We start from the raw sequence: 27,597 nt of genomic DNA, 5'->3' as shown, positions 1-27,597 counted from the left end.
ACAGTAAGAACCCTGGAGGACTCGTGGGACGGATGGAGAAGATGGAGAAAATGAAAAGACTGCAGAAATTGGCTCTGAATCAGCCTCCCTGCTACCCTCTGACCAATAGAACATCATTATTGTGTTCTCTTAACTTGGAAAGCATTAAGGGAACATAGTTTTAGCATCAAGACAGATCTTGATTTGATTTTGACTTTAGCTTCTAATCCATTTCCTTGATTATGTAAAATATATTTTCCTTATGAAGCTGTCCTGAGAGGGAAAAAAAATATCATACAGAAAGTTTGTGCTTGAGACCATCTTCATCTGTATCTCATTCCTAGACTAGACTTGTCTCTGATAGGGGACATCCTTTTCGTGCCCCCACCCACCCACCCCCCGTAATCCCAGCATTTGATAACTGCCCTGTTCAAGGTGTGGGTTCGGAACTAGCAGTGTCAGCAGCCCTAGCACTCTATGAAGTACAGACTCTAGGGTCCGACCCCTTACCTGCTGAGTCTGAACTCACATTCTAACACAACAAGAAAGTGTGAGCAGTGTTGTCTAAGAAAAGGTTACTGGGATAGACTGCTTTCTCTGCCCGCCCCCTTCTCTCCTTTCCTTTCTGGTGTGTGAAAACTTGTGCATGTGTGTACAGAAGTCAGATTTCTTTCTGCATTGCTCTCCCTCTTATGTTTTGATGTTTTGAGTCACTGAACCCCTTGCTTACCAATTGGCTGGTCAGCAAGCTCCAGGGTCCACTTGCCTTATAGTTACAAACACCTGCCACTAAACTACACTCAGCTTTTTTAGGAGTGTTTAGTGGATCTGAACTGACTTCATCAGGTTTGTGCAGCATAAACTTTATTGATGGAGCCATCTTCCCATCCCTTCCCCTCCATCTCTCCTTTACCTTTCTATTTTTCATTTTCTCTGTGATGAAAGATGTCGGAAGTGGGTTTTCCAAGTGATTCATTATTGGTCGCGTGTGTGATCTGGATAAAATTACCTGGGACACACCCTCTTCACTGATGCCTTGTCACTCTTCAGAGGGAGTGGGGCTAGCTAGGCATCATAGACCCCACACAGGTAGGTAATTTACAAAGAGCCTGCACATATACAAATGGTAGGCAAGCATTTGCGCACTGAGCTATAACCCTAGCCCTCTTAAAATGCTACTCCATATAACTTGTACAGCCAGTTTCTCCCCTGCCTTCCCATTGCCTTTTTACTCCCTTGAGACAGAACTTCATGTAGCCCAGGTTGTGCTTGAATTTGCTTTGTAGCTGAAGATAATCTTGAACTTCTGATTCACCTCCTGGGTACATGACTACACCCTTTTAAAAAACAATTTTGTAGCCTGACAATTGTACACATGAGTATAATGTATTCTAATTACCCTTTACCACACACCTTCTCTTATCCCCGGTCTGTCCCCCCACACCCCCCCCTCTCACACACACACATACACACACACACACACAAACACACACACAAACACACACACACCAATTCCTTTCCCAGATTCATGACCTTTGGGTTTGTTCTGTGGCCTATTTAATTTAATAAGAGCCAACTGTGTGACAATTGAATTGGGGCTACCCACTGGAGACCGGTGCAGTCATCAGTAGTTACACAACTGATTTCCCCCTCCCCGGATCTACTAGTAGCAAATATTTCGGCACTGAAAGCAGTGAGGATCATGCAGGTGCACAAGCATTAAGCCAGCACCACAGAAGCCAAATGGAGAGGAATCCTATTGTACTACTCGCCCAACCTCCATCTCCCCATCCCACCAATTACTGTAACAAAATACCCAACGAAAGCAGCTTAAGGAAGGAAGCATTTATTTTGGCTTACAGTTTGAGGAGATACAGTCCATTATGGTGGGGGAAGTCATAGCAGCAAGACTCATAGTTAGGAAGCAAAGAGAGATGAATTTTGATTTTCCACTCACTTTGTCCTTTTCACTCAGTGTAAGACCCCAAGTCATAAAATAGTGCCATCCATATTTAGGGTGGGTCTTCCCTCTTCAATTAAACTTCATAGAGACATATCCAAAGGCATGTTTCCAGGGTGATTTCTGATTCCACCCAAGTTGATAATCAAGATCAAGCATCACTAGTCTACCCCTGGCCAACCTGACACCCAAAATGCATCACTACATCAAAGCATTCCACCTCTGGCCCAAAAATTCTCATTTTGATCTCACAATTCAAAATACATTTAGTCCCTCTCTAAAGCCCTCCATCGTCTTTAGCAGTTCCAGCAGTGTTAAACAGTCCAAAGTCTCCTCTGAGATTCAAGGCAATCTCTTATTTGTGAACATCTATAAAATCCAAAACAACTTACAAAGTTTCAACAAACAGTGGCAAAGAAGAAACAGTCCCATTCCCAACAGGAAGAGTAGGAATTACAAGAAAAGATGTGACCAAAGAAAGACCTACACCCAGCAGGGCAAACATCAAATCCTGCAGATCTATGTCCAGCATCTGGAGCTCATGATGGAATCACATGGGTTTCCAAGGGCTTGGGTAGTCCCAGCTCTCCAGCGCTGCCATTTACAGTAGACATAGCTTCTCTCTTGGGCTGACACAGCTCCATGCTTGGGGCTTTCCTCAGGTGATGACCCACAGTTCTGGCACCTCCACCATCCTGGGGTCCACACTGCAACTTGGACTTCACTTTTACATCTTCACATAATAGCCTCTCAGGTCTAGCTTACAGAGACTCCAACCAAGCTACACATTACCTGGTCTCAGTGCTTTCTGGAACTCTAGTGTAAGTCTCCATGACTCCTCCACTCCTGCATCTTTCATACCTGTATGCCAGTACGATGGGGGTGACCCTACAAAGTTCTGCTGTGACCTGGCTCCCTTAGACTATAGGTGCTAACCATGGGGAAAGGCTTAAGGTAACTGTTTTTCAAGAAGCCGAAAACACCATCAGCAGTTTATGCTTTCTCTCCTTTCAAATGAATTCATATTTCCACAGAACAGGGTATTTATTGGGCAAGGTCTTATCTTTAAGGAACCTAATGTCTAATACAGAGCACAGGGTTTCTCTTTAGTGTTGCTAATGTCTTTTTAACAACTACTGCCGATTTCTCTGCATCTGCCTTGCCTGCATCTTTAAGTGTATTCCTTTCCCTGCCAAGCTGATACATCTATCTTATGTTGCCTCATTTGTGCTTCCCCTCACTGGATACCTGGATGACAGCAGTAATCAGTAAATATTACACAGCCTGAATGCTAAGCTTTCTTCAGATTTCTTCCACCAAGCAAATGAGTCCATTGCTTTAGATTCTAGGCTCACTCCAGTTCCTAGGACATGGCACTGATGACATGGACTGATACCAGATTCTTTGCCAGGTTATCACACAAATGGCCTGTAGCTCAATTCTCAATAATCTCTTTTTTCTCTCCAAAACCCTGTGAGCCAGATCTCCACTATCCACATTTGTCTTGGCATTCTAGTTTTCCAAAACACCACTGGAATAGCCCATTAAACTCTATTTATAGCACTCTAAGGCTTCTCTAGCTCAAAGTTCCAAAGTCTCAGCCTTACACTAGTTCCAAATGCCTATGACCCACACGGTCAGGCTTAGCCACAACAGCCCCACTTCTCAATATCAATGTTCTGTTATGAACCACTTTTGTGGTTGCTGTGACAAAATACCTGAGAAAAGGATTTATTTTGCCTCACAGTTTGACGGTCCAGTACCTCATGACAGAGAAGCATGGCAGCAGGAACATGAAGTCATTGGTAATGTCAGGGAGCAGAAAGAGGAGAATACTGGGAAATCACTTCTTTTCTTCTTTGCACTGGGTCTGGGACCCCAGTCCATGGAATGGTGCTGGCCATAGGCAAGATGGCTCTTTCCTCTTCAGTTCAAACATTTCTGAAACAGTATCATAGACACACCCACAAGTGTGTTTCCACAGTGATTCTAAATCTATTACATTAACAATTAAAATTAACAATCAAATCTACCAAGAACTTGAAGGCTGTTCCAATCAGTCCCCCCACAAACCTGAATCTGTGTTAGCAACTAAATAAATGCAGCGGGGAAGATATCTTATTCAGGTGATCTGGAGGTAGTGAATCTTAGTAGTCAGTGATGCACAAGGCACTTTAATGGGACCATTTTCTAGTCAAAAGTCCTTGAGGCTCCTGTTTTTCATGACCAGCAGCTTTTGGAAATTAAAGTCAACTGAGCTAAACCATAAGAGAAGTGCTTTATTTAATGCTTTCATGGCATCGGTATCCTTTCCAGCCCTTTAGAGCTCTCTAAACAGAGGAGAAGGAAAGAGAGAGGAAGAGAGAGAGAGAGAGAGAGAGAGAGAGAGAGAGAGAGAGAGAGAGAGAGAGAGAATATTAAAAGGATGACTGTAGATCACATCAGTTGGTCAACTTGAAGAACGATAGACCTGCCTGCATTGGGTCCATCAGGACCCACAGACGAGCCACAGGTTGACACAGAGTTACAGTGACTTCTCATAACTACCAACAGTCACCGATGCAAAGAGAAGCCAAACCAAAAAAGGGAAAGACAAAAACGTACAAGGGGCAAACAAATGCAACAAAAGTTGGGAGCGAAAAGGTTACCCGACTGCTGCCCTGCAATAAAAAAGAACAGGGAAGGCCAGAGCGAAACTCCTCTTGCTTCTTTCAAACAAAACTTGGCAAAGCTTTATTTAGATCACCCAAAATAACATTTCATAGAAAAAGGAACTTTAACATTACATAGCAGAGTATGGCTGTAAAATCTCAAACAAGACAGGCAATGCTTTATTTAGAGCAACAAAAATAATGTTTCTGAGAAAGGGAACTGCTACAAGCAATGCATAGGTGCATGGTTCTCTTTTGCCATCAATATCAGTTCCCTCAGAAATACTTTGAGAGTGCTTTGCAGCTTCCGAGCACCGACTAAAATCTGTTGAACAGAAAACAGTTTTCAAAACCATTTTTGTTTAACATTAACAAATAATCAAACAACATGGTTCTTGCTAAACAACCAAGTGCGCTGTCTACCAGAACAATGCTTACCCTAAGTATATGTTCATGAACGTATCCCTACAAAGACAGCTATGGCTGTTTTTATCCTGCTAGCACACACAGCTTGTGTACCAGTGTGACTTTGGAATACGTTCAGGCACCCAGGAAGTAATCATTACATTTTAAAAAAAATCATCAATTAATTAATTAATTAATTAAATCGACCCCCTCCCCATAGGCCTGGACCACCATGCTGAGCTCAGAAAGTAATTCTTAACAGAAATAATAGTATGTGAAGAACTCAAAAAAACAGAGCCTGTTTCTGTCAGAGTATTCCCACCCAGGGTAGGTCTAGCATCTCATTAACACTTCACCTGGGACCTAAAATATAAAGCAACATAGTGCAGCTGTTTTCCCAGAACCATCAAAAGTTTAGTAAATTGCCCTGGGGTTCTTGGTGCTGTAGTGTGCCTCACAGGCAGCGACATAAGCCGACTCCGGGAAGAAGTCATCATGGTATTCTGCTAAAAACCTAGAGAAAGAATAATAATAAAAAAAAAAGCACCAATGAACATCATACTAAGAACTGAATACCCTGAAGCTAAATAATAGCTTTCAGCCAATGAAATGTGAAAACATGTCAACATTTTTTTTTGTACCAGAAGAAAAACACGATTCTATTGATTACTTCCACCACATTCATTTAAGTGGGCTCTGTCAATCATTCCTCATCTGAATCGCTTCATCATCAGTGTTAGAGAACTGATTACATACATGCATTTGTGAAAAATAACCTCAATAAATCCCGTTTTCCTGTTGTCCAAACTATAAAAACAACACAAGACAAACTCAATAAATGTCAGTTAAGAAATTCATGAGGCTAATTATACAGACTAAGTTACACCGAAACTGAACAAAATAACCAATGCCAGTACTTTCCATACTAATTTGCCATACCAAAAGGTTAATTACAAATTTGGATGACAGTATCACCCTTCAAAAGACTGCTATGTCTAAAGATGGCTGTTACAATGTGGCGAGTCACTAAAGAACCTGCAGTACACTGGTGAAGGGACTTCAGGCTAGCATCAGGCATGGTAGCTCATGCCTGTGTTTCAAGCATTTGGGAAGCTGAGGTGGGAGGAACACTGTTTATGGCTATCTGGAACTATGTTGTGATACCCCGTCACAAAAGATCCAAAACAACAAAACGAAGCAAACAGGTCCACAAGATAGAAAGCAAAACAAATTCCAAGTGGATTTGCTCTAGGAGAAGCATGCTGTAAAATTTCCCATGAACCACTCTGCTACCTCCCACTTGTCCAAATTTCTAAAACTGTCACACCTCTCTAAATAAAAAAAAAATGTCAAAAATCACTTGACAGCTATGTACTTTTATTTCTGTTCGCACTTTCTTGAAAGTCAGTGTTGAGTTCCTTGATTCTAATTGATGCCATTGACTACTTTGTTTAAAGAATATTTTTATTTACTCTGAGGTTTATTTAGAACACCTTCTATGTTATTTCCTAAAAGTCCTAACTTCGGCTTTGTATGAGGAGCTTTTCAAAATCCGTAGGCTTCCCTACACTAACCTGCAGTCTCCTCACACATGCTCAGTGCTATTTGCTTTTAGTAAACAAAATTTTAGGTTAAACAGAATTGTGAGTTTGTCTGAAGAGTCATCTGGAAGGGAAAAGAGTATTTTTAAAACCAGTTTTCAGTAAAATGCAGGAAAGGATAATTATGTTCAAGGATATCTTATTCAAAATTCCGATAGAACAACACCTTTCCAAACGTTAAGCCTGATGTCTCTGGGTAGCGTACTCTACTCTTGCAACCCCTCGATCAGTCAGATGCGGCCCAGCAGAATGAAAATGGCTCCCTTTCAGGTCAAGTAGCCAGGCTGACTGAGTGGGGCAAGGTGAAGACCAGCCTTGTAGGACAAGGTAAGGATGGATTTAACAGACATCTGGATGGCAGAGGAACTCAGTGGCCAAAGACATGAAGATGGGCATCAGAACCACAGGTCAAATATTCTATTAGATAAGAAAATGACTGGGTATATCAGGGGAAGAAATCAATACCTTTCTCTGAATTCATAAATGTCAGCACATACGCAGACTTATTATCATTCTAGGCTAATATTTAAGTCAATTTATGTACAAACAACAAAAGAGGCCAATGTTTACAATACTCTAGAATAAAAAAATATAAAATGAATGTCAATCTTAAGTACTTCTATGTCAGAAAATTCACTTTCTGCTTACAAGGTTATTTAGTTGGAATCTTCCAGTGACATAAAACCTACCTCACCTCAGTATCATTGACCTAGAAACTGGACAAATGAAGGATAAAACAGACATAAAACCAACCAATAACAAACCAAAAAAAATCCCTTCCTATCTTACCCTATTCAGTCAGAACACACCATGTACCTCGTATATAGAACAAACCGCAGAGCTACCTTCCATGGGTACCAAACCTTAAGCCTTGGAAAGTCACCTGTTTGCTGCTAGAGGTAGGTGTGACAAGGTAATAAAAATACCTCAGAAAGAGATCAAAGTGCTTCAGTAAAGCCTTCAGATTCTTCTCAGAGAAGGACATCTTCCCAAGGATTTCTGGAAGTTTCACTGGATTAAAAAGAAAAAAATACTTGCAATCAGCAGAAAGCCACAATGGGCAGGACTCATTGTGGGATCATCTGGGTTAATCTTCCTCCTTTGGGGACTAAAATTAGCATCTATGCTATCAAACAATCAGTTACTGAACAAAGGTAGAGTGGTCAAGTCTATGAAACTAAAGCATATCCAATGCTTTTTCTTTGGAGAGAAAACCAGGTTTCCACACTTACAAGATGTCCATAAGCCAAAAACCCTGTTTAAAAAATAAAAGAGCCAAGCAATGTGAGGCTGCCACCATGAGGTCTCATTTCCCTTTGACCATTCATAAGATGTGAATGAATGATTGCTAGGAGAGAGACTTTTTCTTCAGTGGTGAAACCACTGGTAAATTGCTCTTGCTTCCTTCCTTAACCGTGTGCCTCTGAGCAACTCTAATAAAACACACACACACACACACACACACACACACTCACTCCACGTGGAAATAGAAGGATGAGTAGTTGGGACAAGAGGTAATGTGGTATGTGACTATTCTATGATCACCATAAATTCAATAAACACATGAAAATATCACAAGGCATGGTGGTTTGTATATTCTCAGCCCAAGAAGTGGCTCTATTAGAAGGTGTGGCCCTGTTGGAGAAAGGTGTATCACTGTGAGTGTGGGCTATAAGACTCTCTTCCTAGCTGCCTGGAAGTCAGTATTCTACTAACAGTCTTCAGATGAAGATGGAGAATTCTCAGCTCCTCCTGCACCATGCCTGCCTGGATGCTGTCATGTTCCGCCTTGATGATACTGGACTGAACCTCTGAACCTGTAAGCCAGCCCCAATTAAATGTGTTCTTATAAGAGTTGCCTTGGTCATGATGCCTATTCACAGCAGTAAAACCCTAACTAAGACAGAAGTTGGTACCAGGAACTGGAGTATTGCTGTGATAGGCCTGACCATGCTTTTGTTTGGAAGAATGTGGATTTTGGGACTTTGGATTTGGAAAGTGGTGGAATGCTTTAGGATGGGCTTAATGGGCCATCCTAATAGAAATATCTAAAGTTGTGTTGCTGAGAATAATTTGAACTGTGCAGACCTGGCCCAAGAGGATTCAGTGGAGAAGAATTTCAGAATGTGGCATAGAGACTGTTTTTATGATATTTTGGTGAACAATGTAGCTGCTTTTTGCCCTTGTCTGAAGAGTCTACCTGAGGCTAAGGTAGAGACTCAGACTAATTGCACTGACAAAGGAAGTCTCAAAAAAGTCCAGCAGAAACTTTGTTCTTTGGTTAAGTCTCATGAAGAGCATTCAGAACAAGTATAGCAAGTTTAGAAAGAAAAACATAAAATATATAGTTTTATTAAAGGGGCACCAGGAAGTGAAATGGAGCTGAATCCTGTGTTCTAGGAGATAGCAGATTAAGGGAGTGGGACTTTGGGGCAAGGTCCTACCCAGCTAAATTTAGATCCAGGTATGGTGGTACACACCTTTAATCCCAGGAGATAACACCAAGCAGATCTCTGAGCTCAAGGCCAGCCTGGGACAGAGCAAGTTCTAGGTGAAAAAAAGCTTAAGTCCAGGCATGGTTGTAGGCACCTTTAATCCTAGGAGTCAGGCATGCAGATCTCTGAGTTCAAGGTCAATCTACACAGAGCAAGATCCATGACAGCCAAGCTTAGGCAATAAAAGAATTAGAAAACAGAAAGCTGGTGATGATGTAATAGAACAAGGGGGACATGTTCTAGCTCCTGCAAGCAGAACTCAGCAGCTTCAGCCATGTGGCTCTGGCTTTAGAATGAAAAATAGAAGGGACTACTGAGACAATTGGTGCTGGTTAGCTGAAGCTAAGAAATTAGTGGTGATTAAGAAGAAGCCAGCACCACTGAGGTGAAATCTTTCCGGAAGTGTTTTTCTGAGAGCACAAAGAAGTTGTGTTCCAGAGATAGCCAAGGTTGTACCTCATGCTGCAGCTGGACTTGACAATGTGTAAGAGTCACCCAGGTGATACTGGCTTTGAAGGCATGAAGGGGTCATGAAGATTACATGAAGCTTGGCACTGTGAGAGACCACGCCATTGGTGAAGGTGCAGCCTCAGTTGCAGTTGAGAGCCCAGGACTGAAAGGGTCATGCAAAGGAGTTGAGGCTTGGCACCATGAAGAGAGCCTATGAGAAGCTATTGGTGAAGCCTAGTTGCAGCAGAAGACCCCAGTGTATTAGAGATGCCAGTACCATGGGATGATCACCAAGAACAACAGCAGCAGTGGAGTGGATCAACCTGACTTTAGAGTGCTACAGAGGACAGAGCTGGAGAAGTGATACCAGCCCTTTGGAAGAGTACAGATCATGTGTGGAGCCCAGACATTGGAACAAGAAGCTGTGAAGTTGAAGTTCCCTTGGAGACCCCAAGATTTTTGAGATGCCAGAGCCATAGGATATCTCCCGAGGAATGCTGCTAACAGGGAGTGGGACCAGGCCAAATGAAAGAAGTTCGTAGCAGTCAACAAAGATGAAAAAGGAGTTGGAGATCTGAAGACCACTTTGACATCAGACATGGAGATGCAGAGATTGGAGTTTTCCTAGCTGGTTTCCTGTCTTGCTTTGGGGATTACAATTAAGACACTGGATGAATCTCAGAAGAGACTTTGAACTTTGGACTTTGAACATTGTTGAGACTGCTATAGACTATGGAGACTTTTGAAGTTGGACTAAATGTATTTTGCATTATGCTATGTTTAGGTATGGCCCCCATAGACTCATATGTTTGAAAAGCCTATGGGGGCCAGGGAGTGAAATGTGGTGATTTGCATATGCTTGTCCTAGGGAGTGGCACTATTACAAGGTGTGTCACGGTGGGTGTGTGCTTTAAGACCCTCTTCCTAGCTGCCTGGAAGCCAATATTCTGCTAGCAGCCTTCAGATGAAGATGCAGAACACTCAGCTCTGCCTGGACTATGCCGTGTTCCTACCTTGATGATAATGGTCTGAATTTCTGAACCTGTAAGCCAGCACCAATTAAATGCTGCCCTTATAACATTTGCCTTGGTCATGATGTCTATTCAGGGCAGTGAAAGCCTAACTAAGACACAGTGAAAGACACTATTATATGTAATTAATAGATGCTAATAAGAAAATGAAAACTGGAAAAACATAAAGAATAAGGATTCTTACCAAATAATCGGAGCAAATGCTGTGCACCATAAATGTATGAAGGGGGAGGTGGCTGGTCTCCTGGCGGATAATTGTCAGGCACAAGTTTCCAAGACAAGACCTAGAAAAAACCACCACTTAAATGCTTCCTTTATTCCAAATGGAGGCACTCCTAGATAGACTTCTAAATCTATGACAGTAAATCATATGGAAAGGATGAAACTATATTGCTACATAGTGAGCACAGGCCTATAAAAATAAATGTGAAGGTCAAAACGACTTAAAATTAGATTAATAAGATACTGGCGTTTAAACTTTTCGACAGTGCTTATTGTCTGGGGATACATTCCATCTTGGTGGGGAAGGCATGTTGGCAGGATTGGGAGACTGGCAGCTCACACTACACCAAGTCAGGAAGCTGAGAGTGGGCAGAAAATCTGGCCAGTCTATATATCTAAAGGCTCAGTCCCAGTGACCCACATCCTCCAGCAAGCTCCACCTTCTACAGGTTCCACAATCTTCCCCAAGAATACCACCAGTGTTGAACACTTAGTGTTTAAAACCAGTTCACATTCACCCTACCAAAGCCACTTAGCCCTCTTCCCTCAAACAGGAAATATTATCAAGAATATCTATAGTCCTTAATTGCTGGCTCTTTGAGTCATATGGAAACTACGTTGAATCATCTCAGAATTGGTTTCTCTGCCTTTACTTCAATTTTCAGAATGCTAGACAGACTTGGGATTTTGGAGAAATCGAGAGCTATCTTTCAGAACTCTCTGGTGAATTTCTCTAGAAATAACTTGGTCCATCAGCAAACCAGAGCCTAGTCCCCTTTTGTTATGTCTAAAATCTATTACCACAGAAGAATGTTGCAGGAAACCCTCTATGAGAAAAAGCAGAAGGGTGCCCATCCACAGAACAACATATATGCTGGCACAGTCAACCACAATAAAAGAAACTGAAGTTCACAAGTGTTCTGGGATGCCAGGAGGAAGGCCCCAGCTTCCTTCAAGCTTCTGCAGCCTTCATGTAGATTCCCCATCTCATCCTAGGCAGCCAGTTCTAACATCTTCGCACCAACCCGGCATCTAACCTGGTGCCCACACGGGAAGCTTAGAATTGCCTTGGCACTGAGTGTTGCTCAGAGGGAAGAGATGGGCATTTATAATTAGGACAGAGATTCTCAGTGAGAACCAAAGGGCAGCTTAGCCAGCCATGTGATCATCCACATCCTTCCCAAATACAATCAGCAACTGGTACGAGGAGGAAGGGACATGAGTGCTTTGGCTAAATAGTCCTGGATAAAACTCACCATGGAGGAGGTTCCTAATTAAAATCACTAAGTTCCTGAGTCCCCAGAGGCTGCTAACTCCATTGCTTACCACAAAGCATCCTGCTCTGCCATTAACCACTAGATGGCAGCACTGACCCAGGTGGAAGTGGTCTTTGCCTGACTGAAAGCCCCCATTTTGTTTTGTTTTGTTTTGTTTTTAAAGAAATACATAAATACAAAGCCTTCAGTGGCAAGGCATTCAAGTTAATGGGCTTAATGTCTAGCCTAATGCTGGCATTTAGCATGCTTTCAAAGGGATGGCTATTAGGGTTACTCTTCCTGGAATAGAATCATATATCAAAAATATAACCTGCTGCTCACATCTTATCCAATTGTTTGATGTCTATTTCTATATTGCCCCTAAGCTATCCTTATGATTTGTGTTGAAGGACAGACTGCCTAACTGGGAGCTTTGTCCTGAGGCCCTGGTGTATGGAGAAGGAACATAGTTCTTCCTCTAAAACAAGGAATAGCTTCAGATCCTGAGAAGCCATCTTTTTCCACTGTGGGGATTATGATTATCAGTCACACGGCTGCTGTATGTTCGGTCTGTAATGCTCCTGAGATACCTGGTGCTTCCTCTGTGCAATACTCATTAGCTTCCCTCTAACTTAGTCCATTGAACGATAGTTTCCACTGACTCTGTCCCATTTTGCTTCTTAATAAATTTGCTTGGCATAACAAATAGCCCATGAAAGACCACCTGATCCTAAACTTTCTTTTCTCTGTATTATATCCTCTTTACCTTCTGACCTCCTGGTCCTCCCTCTTAGGACCCCATCACTAGAGAACGACCTGCTGGTTCAGGTCACCTATAAAAGATTTAAAGCTAAAAGAATATGTTTAGGTGATGCATATCATATACTGTTCATATTTCAGTGTCCACAAAAATGATTTACTGAGACACAGCACACATCTATCTCATTTATATACTCTCTGAAGCTACTTTGCAGTTGTTTCATCTTAACTGGCATCACATGGCCCACAAAACCTAAAGTGGTTGGGTTCTTTGTTTGTTTCTTTGTTTTTTCCGAGACAGGGTTTCTCTGTGTAGCCCTGGCTGTTCTGGAACTCACTCTGTAGACCAGGCTGGCCTCGAACTCCTCTTGGGTTCTTAAGAACAAAAGTTTTGATATGTTATACAGAATGCAAATACAAGTGTTTCAATAACTGAATGGTCTTTAGGGTAAAAGATCATTATGATTGTAAAACACGAGTCCTGGCAGTTTTCTCAGATTTGAAAACTGGAACACACTATTAAGCAGAAACCTCTCTTTTGTTCTATGCTATTCCTTGTAAAGTAACACGATATTTTGAGAACTTAGGATTTTAAGCAACCATGAAGGTTAAAAAAACCCTTGGAGTCGAACATCAAGCACCCTACCTCATTGATTTCATTGGTTCTTCTCCCTTCAAAGCCAGCAAATACAGCACTCCCATCCTTACTTGGAGTCAGAGGAATGGGGGAAGATGATCTGCTGTGTACAGGTGTCTCTGCCAAAGAGAGAGTTACAATCATTTACCCATAAAGTGACAGAGAGACCGAATCAGAGACAATCTTAGGACCCTGATAAACACCAGACCCCAAATCAAAATCAATTCTCAAAAGCTACAAACCATTAACAAAAGGCAGCATCTGGAATGTTATTTTTAGCCTGGTACTGATATATACATATATACATACATATATATATATATATATATATATATGTCACAACATGAGTCAACCTTGAGAAAGTTATGCTAAGCTAAAGGGACCTATCACAGAGCTACATATTGTGATTCCATTCCTATATAATATGCAGAATAGGCAAACCAGAAAAAGAAGATTCATGGGCTCTAAAAGGGTGGGGGTTGGGGTGACTGCTAATGGGTATGGGCTTCTTGTGGGGAGGGGATTAACCATATTTTGAAACCATGTTGTGAAACAGATGGTGTCACAATCTGTTAATACATTAAAAGCCAATGGATTAGATACTTTAAATGGGAAGCTGTATGGTGTGTGGATTACAGCTCAACAAATTAGAAAAGTAAGGCTACTAAATTAGTCACTTTAAAACTTGGACTGGGTAGACAGCTCAGAGGTTAAAAGCACTGTGTCCTCTTCAATCCCAGCACCCACATGACAGATCACAACTCTCTGTAATTACAGTTCCAGGGGATTTGACACCCTCTTTTGTCTTTTGAAGGCACCAGGCACCGCCATGATGCACAGACATATATGCAGACAAAGCATCTATACACAAAATAAAAATACGTCTTAAAATTGATTAACTTTACATGTGATTTTTACCTAAATAACTAATGCCAAGAAAACATACCAGGGGCTTGGCTGGGAGTCACGGAGATAGTTCATGTTTTAAATTTTGTTTTTAAAAAGTGTTATATTTCCTAATTAAACCTTCCCAGTTTTCATTCTATCAACTCATCCATTGTGTACATACATGCTACATTATTCCATTAATATAAAATATCTCAAACTGGCAAATCTAAAGTGTCAAGTAGACTGGTAGTTTCCAAGAAAGGTGGGGAAGGACAGATGAAGGTAGGACAGGTTTCTTTCATTCTGTGATGAGAATATATGAACTTATGGTGGAGGTGGCTACACAGTTCTAACTATACTAAAAATCACATTGAATAGGGAATTTGACAACATGCTCCGTCAAAACCAGCAACTCATTTGGACATTTCAGTCGAACAGAAGTCTTCAAGGTAAGTTTTGAAAACAGGAATGGAAATGTAGCCGTCAGTCTACTAGCACAATTCATCTTGAATATGTATAGAAAACATAGGATTCCAATAACTCTACCATCTCACAGTGTAGCCAAGAGGAAGGATAACAAATGAACCTTAAACACAGAGCCCAGTCTTGCTGCCCAAGTTCTCACTCAACCACCTAAGCCAGTTGCTTTTCCATCTTTCTATGGATGTTTTCCTCTTCTACAAAGGAAGCAGCTTTATAGCAACCTGAGTGAGATCTGGAGACTAACACACACTTTACACATACTTAGGGAGGCTAACAACAAAGGGAAAAGTGGCTTTTCCCTGGCCTGGGGCTCTTAGGGCAAACTCACTCTTTTCCAAGTGCAGAAACAGCTTCGGCATGCTGGCAGATGTGTCCTGTTGCCGGCGCTTCGGCTGAGGTGAGGAGCTGCTCTCAGACAGCCTATCGCAATTGGTACTGTGCCTCGTGGACCGCCTGAGAGACTGCAGTGCTTCTGGCTCGGCTTTGCGCCTCTTGGGGGTGGCTGGTTCACCAGTAGGTGGCTGACTCTCTGTAGACTGTGGTGTGGATGGATTCAACAAAGGCGGGCTAGGAGACAGCTCCTCCTGGCTCCTGGGCAAGAAAGAGAGTGTCACTGGCAGCCTCTAAAGATCTGAGGGCTTCTACAAGGCAGGTTCACCAATCAACTTGGGAGGGAGGAGGTGACACACAGGTATCTCCAAATATACTCAAACATACATTTTTCTTAAGCAGTTCCTAAATAAATGAGGTCACCATAACTCTGCAAGGCATGCAGAACAAGGGCTCTGAGAGGAGAGGCAGAATTTGGCCCCAGCTCAGAAAGCAATTGTCAATGTTTGATGACAACAGTGCCAGTCTGGTGAGGGCCTGTCACACCTGAGGGCAGATATGCAGTTCCCTAGTGGATAGAGACCAGACATACTGCTATCTGTCCTATGTCAGAACAGGCCCCAGGACAGAGAAACTCTGGTCTAAGGAAAAGGACCACCACACGATGTCTTCAAAATGTAAAAATTGTCAGGACTTGAGAATGGCACAAGTATGTCTAAGTCTATGCCAGACCCTGAGAATCATCAAGTCTGAAGCAAACCATTCTTGGGGACTTCAACATGGGTCCCCAGTGAGTCTTGCTGACCTCTTGCCTGAGCTGAGGCAAAAATGACATGGAGAAGGGAGGAAAGAGAAGGGGAAGAGGGAGAGGGAGGGGGGAGGGGGAGAGAGAGGGGGGAGGGGGAGGGAGGGGGAGAGAGGGGGAGGGGGAGGGGGAGGGGGAGGGGGAGGGAGAGGGAGAGGGGGAGGGGGAGGGGGAGGGGGAGGGAGAGGGAGAGGGGGAGGGGGAGGGGGAGGGGGAGGGATAGGGAGAGGGAGAGGGAGAGGGAGAGGGAGAGGGAGAGGGAGAGGGAGAGGGAGAGGGAGAGGGAGAGGGAGAGGGAGAGGGAGAGGGAGAGGGAGAGGGAGAGGGAGAGGGAGAGGCTGCCAAAGAGATGGTAGAGAGGAAGAGAACCATAAAAAAGAAAGGAAGAAGAAAAATAGCTAATGCAGGGCCCAGAAAGTTATTTGTGACAAAGGAGGTAGAGTCTAGTAAAAGAGCAGCAGATAAGAGCAGATGCTGGTTTAACACAGAGGGATGCTGCTGTTAATGCTGGCAACTGTGGTCTTCTGATCATGATAGAACCACTGCCGTCTTGGAATGAGAGCAGCTATGATGACTCACATGAGATCCTCATAACCACTTGTGAAACGTGGCCGTTCTCCTAAGCCACACAAGAGCTGCCTCCTTATGAGTATTCTTAAACAGTTAATGCCTGCCGGCTCTTCTTCAGTGGTGTGGCTACCTGTAAGTAGCCCATGTTCCTGTAAGTAGCCCCAGTTAAACTCATTCCCTCACCAAGCTAGACTTGATACACACCATTCAGGAAAAGAGAAAGGACATGGCCGAGTGCCTTAGAAAAATTAAGGGAAAAGTCTTTAGGTGAGGACGGATCCATCCTGGCAGGCACTGCCAGAACAGAGAACAAAGCATGCACAGGCATAGGAGAAAGCAAAGCAGTAATTACAGAGAAGTAAGGAATGAACCTACACTGAGAGCCAAAGGTTGTTGAATGACATCATGAATGTTATTCAACCTAGGGAGACAGCCACTCATTCCATACTACGGATTTAAAGGCAAGAGACTCAGAAGAAGCTGACCCAGATCACATAACATCAAGCAAAAGATGTCCTTTGTAATTCCACTTTCTACCCTTCTGGCCCATGTTGCCTGGTTTACTGTGTTCTGAAAGATGGGACAGCTGCTCAGAATCCATTGATACTGTTTGCTATGGTTTGTATATGTTCAATCCAGGGAGTGGCACTATTAGAATATGTGGCCCCATTGGAATAGGCATGATCTTGTTGGAGTAGGTGTGTCACTGTGGGTGTGGGCTTTAAGACCCTCATCCTAGCTGCCTGGAAGCCAGTATTCTGCTAGCAGCCTTCAGATGAAGATGTAGAACTCTCAGCTCCTCCTGCATAACACCTGCCTGGATGCTGCCATGCTCCCACCTTGATGATAATGAACTGAACCTCTGAACCTGTAAGCCAGTCCCAATTAAATGTTGGCCTTACAAGACTTGCATTGGTCATGATGTCTGTTCACAGCAGTAAAAACCTAACTAAGACAACGTTCTATTTACTTAGTTCCTGGCTAGCCTAGAACTCCCTCTAAAGACCATCTGTCCTCAAATTCATAGAAGGCTCCTTCCTCAGCCTCTTGGATGCTAGGATGGCACATGTCATCATGCCTGGCTACACTGGAATGCTTACTTGGGAAAATCTTTCACAACCATGAGAATGTGAATGATGATCTAGCTAAGAAGGGAGGGAAGTGTTGGCGGAGGCACCAGTAAGTACACCCTACAATGTTTCCCTTCCTTTAGACATTTAGGCCACCATATCAGCAGATCAAATACTTCTACAAAGAAGTGAGTCAGGTCAATGCTGACACTTGAGGGTTAAGATGCACTTCCATGTTGTCTAACTCACCGATTAGTTGTCGTGGTACTTTCCTTAATAGGAAGAAAAAATTTTGATGATGTCACCCTTTTATATTGAGTTTGTTCATATGGATAGAGCAAAACCAATGGGAGAGTATAATCAAAAGTTATTCGTAATCCATCCACCATCTCCTTACAAAGGTCAACACTAGGAAGATTGAGAAAGAAAATATTAGAGATTAGAGACCAAGGAAAGTCATATTTTCCAAACTTCATGATAAGGTATACATTTTAAAGAAAGCAGACTTATCTTTATTTTTATTTTATTTTATTTTATTTTATTTTATTTTATTTTATTTTATTTCATTTTGAAACAGGGTCTTACTATGTAGGCCTGACTGGTGTAGAACTCTCTATGCAGACTAGGGTGAGGCCAAATTCACAGAGATGCATCTGCCTCTGCCTCCTTGAGTGCTGGGGATAAAGGTGGGTACTATCCACTGAGGGGAGACTTTTAAAACAGATAATCACTTACATAAAAAAAATAAACATAATATAGTAATGATAATAATAAAGAAATAGGGGAATATAGACCATAACATAAACTGCAGGCAGTATGCTAATAACTTAAATGTAGCCATAGAATATAAATGAACAGGTTCAATACAACCTGACACATTCCAGCAGCCAGGCCTCCTGGCTTCTGTTTCAACTATAATACTCTACCTCCCTAACACTGGTCAAGTCATGAGGGGATATCAGGATTCTGACTAGAATAAAGTGTTGTTTGAGGGTAGAGAGGTGGTGGATCAATGGGTAAAAATGAATGCTATACAAATCTGGCAACCCGAATTTGGATCCCCAAAATCCACTTAAGAGTTAGATGTAGGGCTGGAGAGATGACTCGGTTGTTAAGAGCACTGACTGCTCTTCCGGTGGTACTGAGTTCAATTCCCAGCAACCCCATGATGTCTCACAACCACCTGCAATGGGATCTGTGTGTCTGAAGGGAGCGACGGTGTACTCACATAAAATAACTAATTTTTTTTAAAAGCTAGATATAGTACTGCACAGATCTTTAATTCCAGAGTTCCTGTGGGGAAACAAGATACCAAGATGGACAAATCTCTGGAAATTCAAAGGCTACCAAGGATGGTGGACCTAGCAATGAACAACACCAGAGGGACTGTTCCTAACAAGGTGGAAGGTGAGAACTTATACCAGGGGTGTCCTTTAACCGTCAAGTGTGTGTCATGGCACACATGCACTCATACACATACATTAATTAATGTTGAAAAAGACCAGTCATAAGCAACCTCTGATCCAGTTCTCACGGCCTATTCTGCTTCCTCAACTAGATAGTTCTTCTCCAAAGTGGTATTCCTGAAAATGTTGGTCTTGGCAACAAGGTAACGCACAATCAAGCTAGGACTCATGTGGAATTACTAAACCTTTCAGCAAAGGCACAACAGTTTCCTAGTTGACTGATAACCGAGCCAATAATCCACAAGTCATCGATGAAATAAGAGACGAGTTCAATAGAACTGAACAGAGAAAAGGATCCCTAGTTGTAAAGTGTAACACAGAAGGGAAAACCTGAGGGTACAGCCAAACGGAAGACCACTTGCCTGGCATGCATGAGGGCTGAATTCGATGCTGACTAGCAGCAAAACAGCTAACAATAATAACAACAAAACCAAAACCCAAAGGCCGAATTCAAAGACTAAACACCCCAGTTACTCACTTCTTTTCTGCTGGGACATAGTGCACATTCATGTGTGCGTGCATCATGGCATGATGATGACGAGGCCTCTCATTGGCCGAAAAGGCTGCATTAATAGCAAAATGTTTCACGTAGGATTCCAAAATTGTTATGATGTTGGTCTGGCATGGAAGTTTCACTAACTGTTAAGAAAAAATAGACACATCTGATACTCCTATCCCATTATATTCAGACATATATTCCAAGCAGAAATAGCTATGGTTTTATGAGTTTAACTCTGTCAGCGCTGCTCAAGAACTTCTTAAATAAGTGTATCTTAAAGATCTTTGATAATCTTCTCTTTCAAGGATCATGTTCGCACATGACTATAGTCTTAGTGTTTTGAATACAAAGAAGCAGTAATCCTCAGTCTTAAATGTTCTATTAAAAAAAAAAACAAGAAAACCTCTCAAAGTATATTCAAGAAAGGTGCACCTAACCTACTAATTAAATCCTAATCTATCCATCAACTCTCTGAGTCCAGCTGTCCTGGAACTCTCTATGTACAGTAGACTGGCCTTGAACTCATAGAGCTCTGTCTCCTGAGTGCTAGAATTAAAGTGATCACGTGAGCCATCAATCTTGGCTTAAATCCTAATTGTAGTTGTAACCCAGGTATCAGGATTTTGGAAAGCTCCCTGAAGGACTCAAATGGACAGCCTATGGTATATAACTCTGAAGTTTTTGCTTAAGTTAAGCAAGAACCCAGCACTACTGATAATCAGCTTTAGAACTTGACCCAGCACAAAACTGGAAAGGAAACTACCATCCATCCCTCCATGCTGCCTGGGGTTTGACACATTGACCACGAAATGCAGCCAAGAAGAAGCATCCTGAACAATCGATCCCTCCTGCATACCCGTTTCCTCCTGTTGATATAGTAACAGTCATCCTCAAGCTGCTTCTTGAGAACTTCCGGGATATCTATAGTGATTGTTCTTTCATCCATGTCCTTTCTTGAGCGCAGCGACAGTACCTTTTTTTTCTGCAATATCACATTCCATTTTTAATTATTGAGAACAGTGAGAGAGGCTACCAAATAAGAGTCTGCTATGCAACCAAGCTAGTTTATTCACAACTGTCACATCATGCCACATGTCCACTATTAAAAGACAAAGACATAAGGATACTTTGCCACATAGCTAAGTGTTTTTCACAGCGTTAACTACATTGAAAATTCACTTTTGTTTCTTCCTCATTTATGATTACCATTGGGGTTTATGTTCAATTTGGAGGCATGCAGAAGCCAATCTCTCTTATGCACCATTAAAAACTAGTCATTATGAAGTATAGTTCACAATCTTACTTAAAAAAAAAGTGTATAACTTGTGGAAACACTCTGTGGGTATAAAGAGTCTTACCAGTATTCATATAATGAATTCAGAATTCATATAAATTCATATGTGTGTGTGTATATATATATATATATATATATATATATATACACATATATACATATATATATGCACGTGTATGTATATGTGTGTGTATCAAAGACAAAGTTTCTATAGTTTCTAAAATAAAAATGTTTTTGTACCGCTTTAGTCTTTACTTTAATACGACGTTGACGGTGTTCTTTTATTCCTCCATTCTTTTCTCCACAGCTCTCATGACAGGTACTGCTTACTGCTACATAAAACAAAAATATCAGGCAAACTCACATTATATACATTGACAATCCTTACAGTTACAAATTTTTAGGTGGTGCATGTACTTGACTAAGAAGAGTGGTCTGTAGTTCTGCATACATTTTACATCCTAAACACAAATACTGTACCATTCGGAACAGAAACTTATTTTGATAAATATAACTCCAATTTCAATGGATACAAAAAACACATGAGCTAATGATCTGAAAGTGTTTCACCAGCTAGGATCCTATGGTTCACTGTTGGATTCATATGTGATGGCAAGGCCCTGGAGCTATCAAGAAGAAAATGGGCTGTGAGAAAGGATCATGTGGGCTTGCTGGCTGGGATGAAGGCGGTTACTGGTAAGACTCTGATAAGAGTCTTATCCCCACATGCTGACTGATCACAGTGACTTCAATTTTAATTGTCTAAAACAAACAGAGTGCATATTACAAAGATGTTCCTTCACATAATGGAGTTATACCTAGATTGATGAAAATCACCTTGCTTACTAAACTTTAAATAGCTGATTGCTTTAAATATAGCCAGAGCACTTTGATTAGCTGACAACTGGGCAAACTCATGGAAATAAAGCTTACCTGGTGGGAGTACTAATAGCTCATGTATTTTATTGCATAGTATACTGAAAGTGGAACAAGAACATTTCATACCATCACACAGTCAACGAAATCCTTAAACAAGAACATCTGTATGGTATGAATTTGCACTGTTTCCCTGTCTATAATTTCAATGACTCTTTCTCTCCATCCTAAGATATAAAACGACTACATGAAAATGGATTTAGTTGAGGAAAGTAAAGTAAAAAAAAAAAAAACACTCACAGTTTTCGTCATTTTTAGTTTTTTCTTTAACTGGCACACCTTTTAAGACAGAGTCGACACCAGGTAACCTACAGCGCCTCTTCTTTTTTCCTGTGCCTCTTCTGAAAATGGCAAACAAATCAAAATAAAACTTCATACTGGGACTTGCCACAGAGGACATAATAAACAATAATTCTTAAAGATATAGAAGATTAAATGTTAAAAACATAATGGTAATTCCCCACTACCAAATGGACAAGTTATTTTGAAAATATCTGTGATTCTTTAGAATACTATAGAAATGCTTCATTTACTTTAAATATGTAAGATTACTGAAATCTGTCGTGCTATTACTTCTATATCGTAAAAATCCAAACTAGTAAAAAGAAAAGAAAGAAAGAAAGAAAGAAAGAAAGAAAAAAGAAAAGGCCATGCTAAATAACACTTCCATAAAAGTTTTTGTATCCTTACAGGCGAGCTATTGCTTTTTTGGCCAATTTGCGCTGTAATCTCCGATTTTCATCTGTATCATGTAGCACATGATCTTCGGCTGCCCATCTATCCCAACTGGTTGGAAAAAAAAAAAAAGAAGAGGATGCAAAAAGTCAGTATTTTAAAACAAATGAAACATATGCTAAAAAGCATCATGAAGAAGTGGCCCAGATTTGCTGACATTTTAGAAAGCTATAAAAAGACTTCAAAACCACCAAGAGGATACCAATGAAGCTCAAAGGGAACTCAGTTACAGCAACCAAGATTTCCAGTGATTATTCGTAGATCATCCAAACATAACAGACTGTAAAATAATCATGCCTCAGAACAGGCAAACTTTCCAAACAAAGCAGAAGAAGGAAATTAAACTTTTCTACAAGTGTTTCTAAAACTTAAAGTTACAAAATTATCTTGCTACAAAGGCGATTAAGTCTAACTGTAACAAATTCACTGACCTTCTGTTCCAACCATTAAAATGTATCAGATATTCTGGAATCTTTCTGCCCTTTTCGTCTTTCCCGATAATAACATCGATGATCTGAAACCAGGAAATACTACTCACGCGTGGCACAGCAAACCGAAAATTACTATACGTTGGGTAAAAAAAACTAGATCACAGTCCCTTCTTAAAAAAAGAAAGAAAGTATTCATTCCCCCTTTTAGATCGAGAGCTGGGTTGTAACATTCTTCAACATTTTTTTTTCCTCTTTTGCCGGAGTGGTTGCCTCAAAATAGGAAACATCCGTCCAACCAACCTAGGATTGGTTTCTTGAGTTTGAGACCGGGTGAAGCTTCTGAAGTCATTGGTCGGTGGATTTGTCATTAGCGAGGGCCCAGATTGGAATGAACAGCCCTGAGACCTCTGGGAGTTGTAGTCACCTGGGCCTTGCCTTGTCCGGTGTCCTGCCTAGCTAGCCAGAGACTTCCACAACACTTCCTCTTCCCTTAATAGCCATGCATTCCCTGGGTGGATATCTGATACAAATGAAATGGTATATCCTTAAGTTTCCAAGCGCTGTAGCAAGTTGGAGGGATAGCAATAGGAGGTAAACAGAATTAAGGATTGCAGTTGGAACCAAAGGTACAGAGCCCAGCACAGACCTTGGGGTGTCCCACAGGATAGCACCACTTAAACGTTGCTAAAGACGCACCTGGTGCTGCTTCAAGTTGTCTCTGCCACTAAAGACTATGCCTTGGTGGCTGGAAACACTGACTCTCGCCCCGACCCCCAGTGCGCTGATATTCACCTTCTTGGGGCTCTGGAGCACTCATGTGTCCACCCCTTCCCTCCACTTAAAAACTGACAACTGCAAAATATAGCTCGGCCTGGGCTGAACGAGCTGGATACAGGCAAGACACAACTCTTTCCTAGCTCTGTTCGCCTCCCACCAATCCATTAGAAAGCGATAGAGCAACCTTGAGCCCCTCCCTTCCCCCAAGATGGCTATGAGCCTAAATTCAACCAGGGCCCAGGGACTATGATGTCGCAAGCTGACAGCTGGCAATAACTGACGACCAGGTTAAGGATGTGGGTGGGGAAATTGGTCAGGGTGTCCGCTAGGGAGCCCATGTGGCGAGGAGCCTCATGGGACAAGGAGAGACTAATAGCAAAAGCAGAGGCCTTAGGCGACAATCCTCCTACATTGGGCGCCCAGATTGGCGCCCAGCACTCAAACTGCCACCCTGGCCTAGCAACCGCGCCAGAGCGACGGGACACAGCCGGAAGCGGAAGCATCAAGGGTCCTTTCTAGTTAGGGCAGTCGCGCGCCCAGCGCGTCTCGCCAGCGTCCCCTGCCGTCCCGGGCCGCTCCACGCAGGCCAAGGCACGCCCTGGTGACTGTCCAGGGCTCCGGGCCACTTGTCCTCCGCTGGCCCCTTTGCCTCCCATCCCTGGAACCCAGTCCCGCGTCTCCTCCCTGTCCCCCCGCGGCGGCACCTTGGCATCGTACAGCACTCGCGCCTTGGTGGGGTCAGGTTCGAAGCACAGCACTTTCTCCCCAGAGTGGAATTGAAATTTCATGCCCTCGCTCGCGCTCATTTGCTCATCGTGGCGGAGGGCGAGGCACCGGGGCGGGCGGAGTGCGCGCGGTGGGGGAGGACGGCCAGGGAGGCGGCGCTCCGCCACCGGGGGGGCCCGGGAGTGGTGGAGGCTACGACCGCCCCGCCCTCGGCCCCTCCTCCGGCCACCCTGCGCCACTGCGAGGACCTTGGCAGTGGCGATGGAGGCGCGCGGCCCCGCCAGGGCTTGTCCCCGCCCGTCCCCTCTGGGGCTCCGGGAGGGGTGCGGACGGGAAGCAAAACCCGCCGACCGAGGTCTTCCTGCAGAACGTTCCCTCTCGTCCCCATGGGTTAGGATTCCCGCGGTTTCCAGGCTGCGCCCACGTGTGCGCCGGGTTGTCACCCCCGGGCGTGCGCTCTCTGGCCTGAGCGTGGGGATCTCTTAGGGAGAGGGCTGCTCTGGGGTAGACACCAGGCGCCCAGGAGGCTGGATGGCGTCTGCCCTCCGGAGCTTCCTGGCCGCGCGCACGCTTCAGGCCCCTCGGCAGAGCTGCGCGCAGATGAGTGTGGCCACGCGAGAAGGACGCGGTGTTGGAACTGGCCGGAGACGCGCATGGCCTTGAGCGAGGGGAGGAGACATTCTGGGCAGTTAGCAGAACACCGAGTCATCCTGAGAGGAACAGCAGGTAGCTGGCCTGGAGGCCCCGAGTGAGCAGTGGGCAGCATGGCTTATGGATCTTTAAAGGGTCGTTAACATCTTATGTGTAAGCTTGTAGCACTCCTGAATTGCTCCCCCAATGGTCTGTCTTTAGTGACTCAAAAACTCCTGAAGAGTGGAAGCACCATTGAGACCTCTCTTAACAGTGTACCTGCACAGACAGGGTGTTTAATAAATACTCCCTGAATGAATGACCAGAAGATGGAAGACCTGAAGGGCAGACCTTCAGCGACAGAGAGGGCAGTGCTGGCCGGTTTCTTCTTGAGTGCAAAGCCACTAGGCAGTATGACTGCTAGATTAAGACCTGGCTGGAGAGCGGAACAGATGGGCTGGGAGGTTAATCCCTCCACTTTCAATGAACTGTCAGATTTCCCACACTACTCTGTTCTTGCTTCAAGAATCTGCATCTCCCCACCCCCACCCTCCATCACCTGGTACAAGGTCCAAATCTCTCACACCTCCACTTGGGCACTTCCAAGAGAAAAGTCCCTCAGGCTTCCCTAGAGGAACTATACATCTGTCCAGTGTTCCCTCCCAGAACTCGAACTCGACTTACATTTTTTTTTTGCTTTTTTGCATTTACTGATTTGCTGTAGAAGGGGTTGTTCATTTGCAAGATGGCCCCAATTAAGAGGGTAAACTGCTTGAAACTGGGGTTTGGGGGTGTCTAATCCAGTCATTGTATACTCCCAGCACACTATAAATATTTAATGAACGAATGATCGCAGATTTATGAAATCGAATCCATAAAACTCAGCGGTCAGTTGGATACGAAGTAGGGAAGGGAAGGAGGAGTCTGGGAGATCTCCAGGTTGTCTAGCATGAATCGCTGAGTGAGGGATGGCTCCACTGGCCAGATAAGGGCGAGGAAGAGGATAGGTTTGAAGAAAATGACCAAATGATGACTTGTATCTAAGACAATAAAGTTCATAAGCCAGAACTGGAATCCCGATTCTCCAGGGATGTGGATAGTAGATGGTAGTGTTCCCTGCAAATGGCAGAGGCGGCTCTGAAGCACATGTAACAGCTCGTCACATGTAACCATAGCTGGAGTAGTTTGATGTTTCTGGTTCATGAGCCAAAAGAAAATTCCACTCCATGCTCTAACTGATCTAACTGAGGTGAGGTGGATTCCTTTTTTTTTTTTTTTTCCTATTCAGGTCGATCCTTGTGTCATGGGTCACTCTCTTTCTCTACCCTCCTCTATAAAAATCTAAAAATGATACTTATACAGCTATATACCATATATTATATACATATAAAGTCTGATCTCTCTCTCTCTCTCTCTCTCTCTCTCTCTCTCTCTCTCTCTCTCTCTCTCTCTCTGTGTGTGTGTGTGTTATTCTGATAATGGCAGCAGTTCTTGCAACCCTCTTGAGTTAGGATCCACTAGAGAGGTCTCCATATCTGGGGATTCACCCTTTGCCCTCTTGGGTGAAAAAAATAAATCACTCAGTAAACACTGTAATCTATTCTCTGTGAGGCCCAGTCTCATGATTGTCTGTTCATGTGCATGCCTCTCTCTTTCTCTCTCTCTCTCTCTCTCTCTCTCTCTCTCTCTCTCTCTCTCTCTCTCTGTCTCTGTGTGTGTGTGTGTGTGTGTGAGTACCTTGCATATAATGCTGGATAAATGCTTAATATTAACAATTTCCTATTCATTCACCTGGTCCCTTATTCATTCATGCAATAAATATTGATTGACCTTCCTGAGTACTTGAGGTTAGACACACTAAGCAGAGTATATACATTACACCTGTCTTCTAGGATGGTGCATTTCAGGATGGCAGAGCACCAAATAAGCAAGTTGAAGCCTACTACACACCATGATAAAGCTAGTGTGGCGGAATAGAGGTGGCACACGTCCTTATTTTTCTCTAGGAGGGTACTGTCACAAAAATCCTGGCAACTTAAATGTGTCAAAGTGCTCCCAACATGACAATCTAAACATTTTGGTCCAGCCCTAAGCCTATCAGCCAGAGTTTCATTTTAGTTTTGTTTTAGTTTTGTTTTGCTTCCTGACAGTCTTGCTGTGTTGCCTAGGCTGGTCTGGAACTCTTGAGCTCAAGAGATCATCTTGCCTCAGTTTCCCCAGTAGTTGTGGCTGCAGACCCGGCTCTGCATGCTCAGTGTCTCTTCATCAGTTTTGTTGATCTTGTGTTTGCTCTTCCTGTGGCATAGACTGGACCTCCCATTAGTGTGAGGGCAGTGGTGAAACTTAATTAGGCTGATACAGTAGCATTCACTTAGGGACACATTTGGAACAACTGGGGAATATCAGTGATACATTGTTGCCAGGCATTGTAATTTTGTTGCCAAGGCTTCTAGGTGCGTGCAAGACAAAGGCAAGGCTGAGAAATACAGATGCAAACTGATCCTGGAATCC

At 43.1% G+C, this 27,597-nt stretch overlaps 1 protein-coding gene across 3 annotated transcripts; it reads right to left on the bottom strand.

Annotated features, from left to right (window-relative positions):
• Positions 1–1,809: 1,809 nt before the first annotated feature.
• Msl3 (MSL complex subunit 3) lies at positions 1,810–24,617 on the bottom strand. 3 transcript variants are annotated; one of them, XM_034485335.2, is made up of 13 exons: positions 24,435–24,617; positions 22,954–23,036; positions 22,478–22,573; positions 22,028–22,128; positions 21,092–21,180; positions 20,414–20,539; positions 19,537–19,697; positions 17,842–18,000; positions 15,146–15,408; positions 13,456–13,565; positions 10,757–10,856; positions 7,523–7,607; positions 1,810–5,509 (listed from the first exon to the last, which is right to left on the bottom strand). In XM_034485335.2, the coding sequence occupies exons 1-13, from the start codon at positions 24,534–24,536 to the stop codon at positions 5,410–5,412; spliced, it is 1,575 nt and encodes a 524-aa protein (XP_034341226.1). In that variant the 5' UTR covers positions 24,537–24,617; the 3' UTR covers positions 1,810–5,409. The 3 variants fall into 3 exon arrangements, with proteins under 3 accessions (XP_034341226.1, XP_034341225.1, XP_034341227.1); XM_034485334.2 differs by having other exon boundaries at positions 21,092–21,183; positions 24,435–24,614; XM_034485336.2 differs by lacking the exon at positions 22,954–23,036 and having other exon boundaries at positions 21,092–21,183; positions 24,435–24,593.
• Positions 24,618–27,597: the final 2,980 nt, after the last annotated feature.

Source organism: Arvicanthis niloticus, chromosome X, assembly GCF_011762505.2.
Source record: "Arvicanthis niloticus isolate mArvNil1 chromosome X, mArvNil1.pat.X, whole genome shotgun sequence".
Taxonomy (NCBI): domain Eukaryota; kingdom Metazoa; phylum Chordata; class Mammalia; order Rodentia; family Muridae; genus Arvicanthis; species Arvicanthis niloticus.
Note: the sequence above shows the minus strand (reverse complement) of the source record. Positions and strands in the feature narration are given on the sequence as shown.

What these genes read in the sequence shown, in the direction of transcription:
- Msl3 (XM_034485334.2), bottom strand. Translation starts at nt 24,536, where the DNA reads ATGAGCGCGAGCGAGGGCATGAAATTTCAATTCCACTCTGGGGAGAAA. An exon ending in GAACCAATGAAATCAATGAG is followed by an intron (nt 10,857 to 13,455) that starts GTAGGGTGCTTG and finishes GGTTTTTTCTAG; the next exon opens with GTCTTGTCTTGGAAACTTGT. An exon ending in CACTTTGATCTCTTTCTGAG is followed by an intron (nt 5,510 to 7,522) that starts GTATTTTTATTA and finishes TTCTTTCTCTAG; the next exon opens with GTTTTTAGCAGAATACCATG.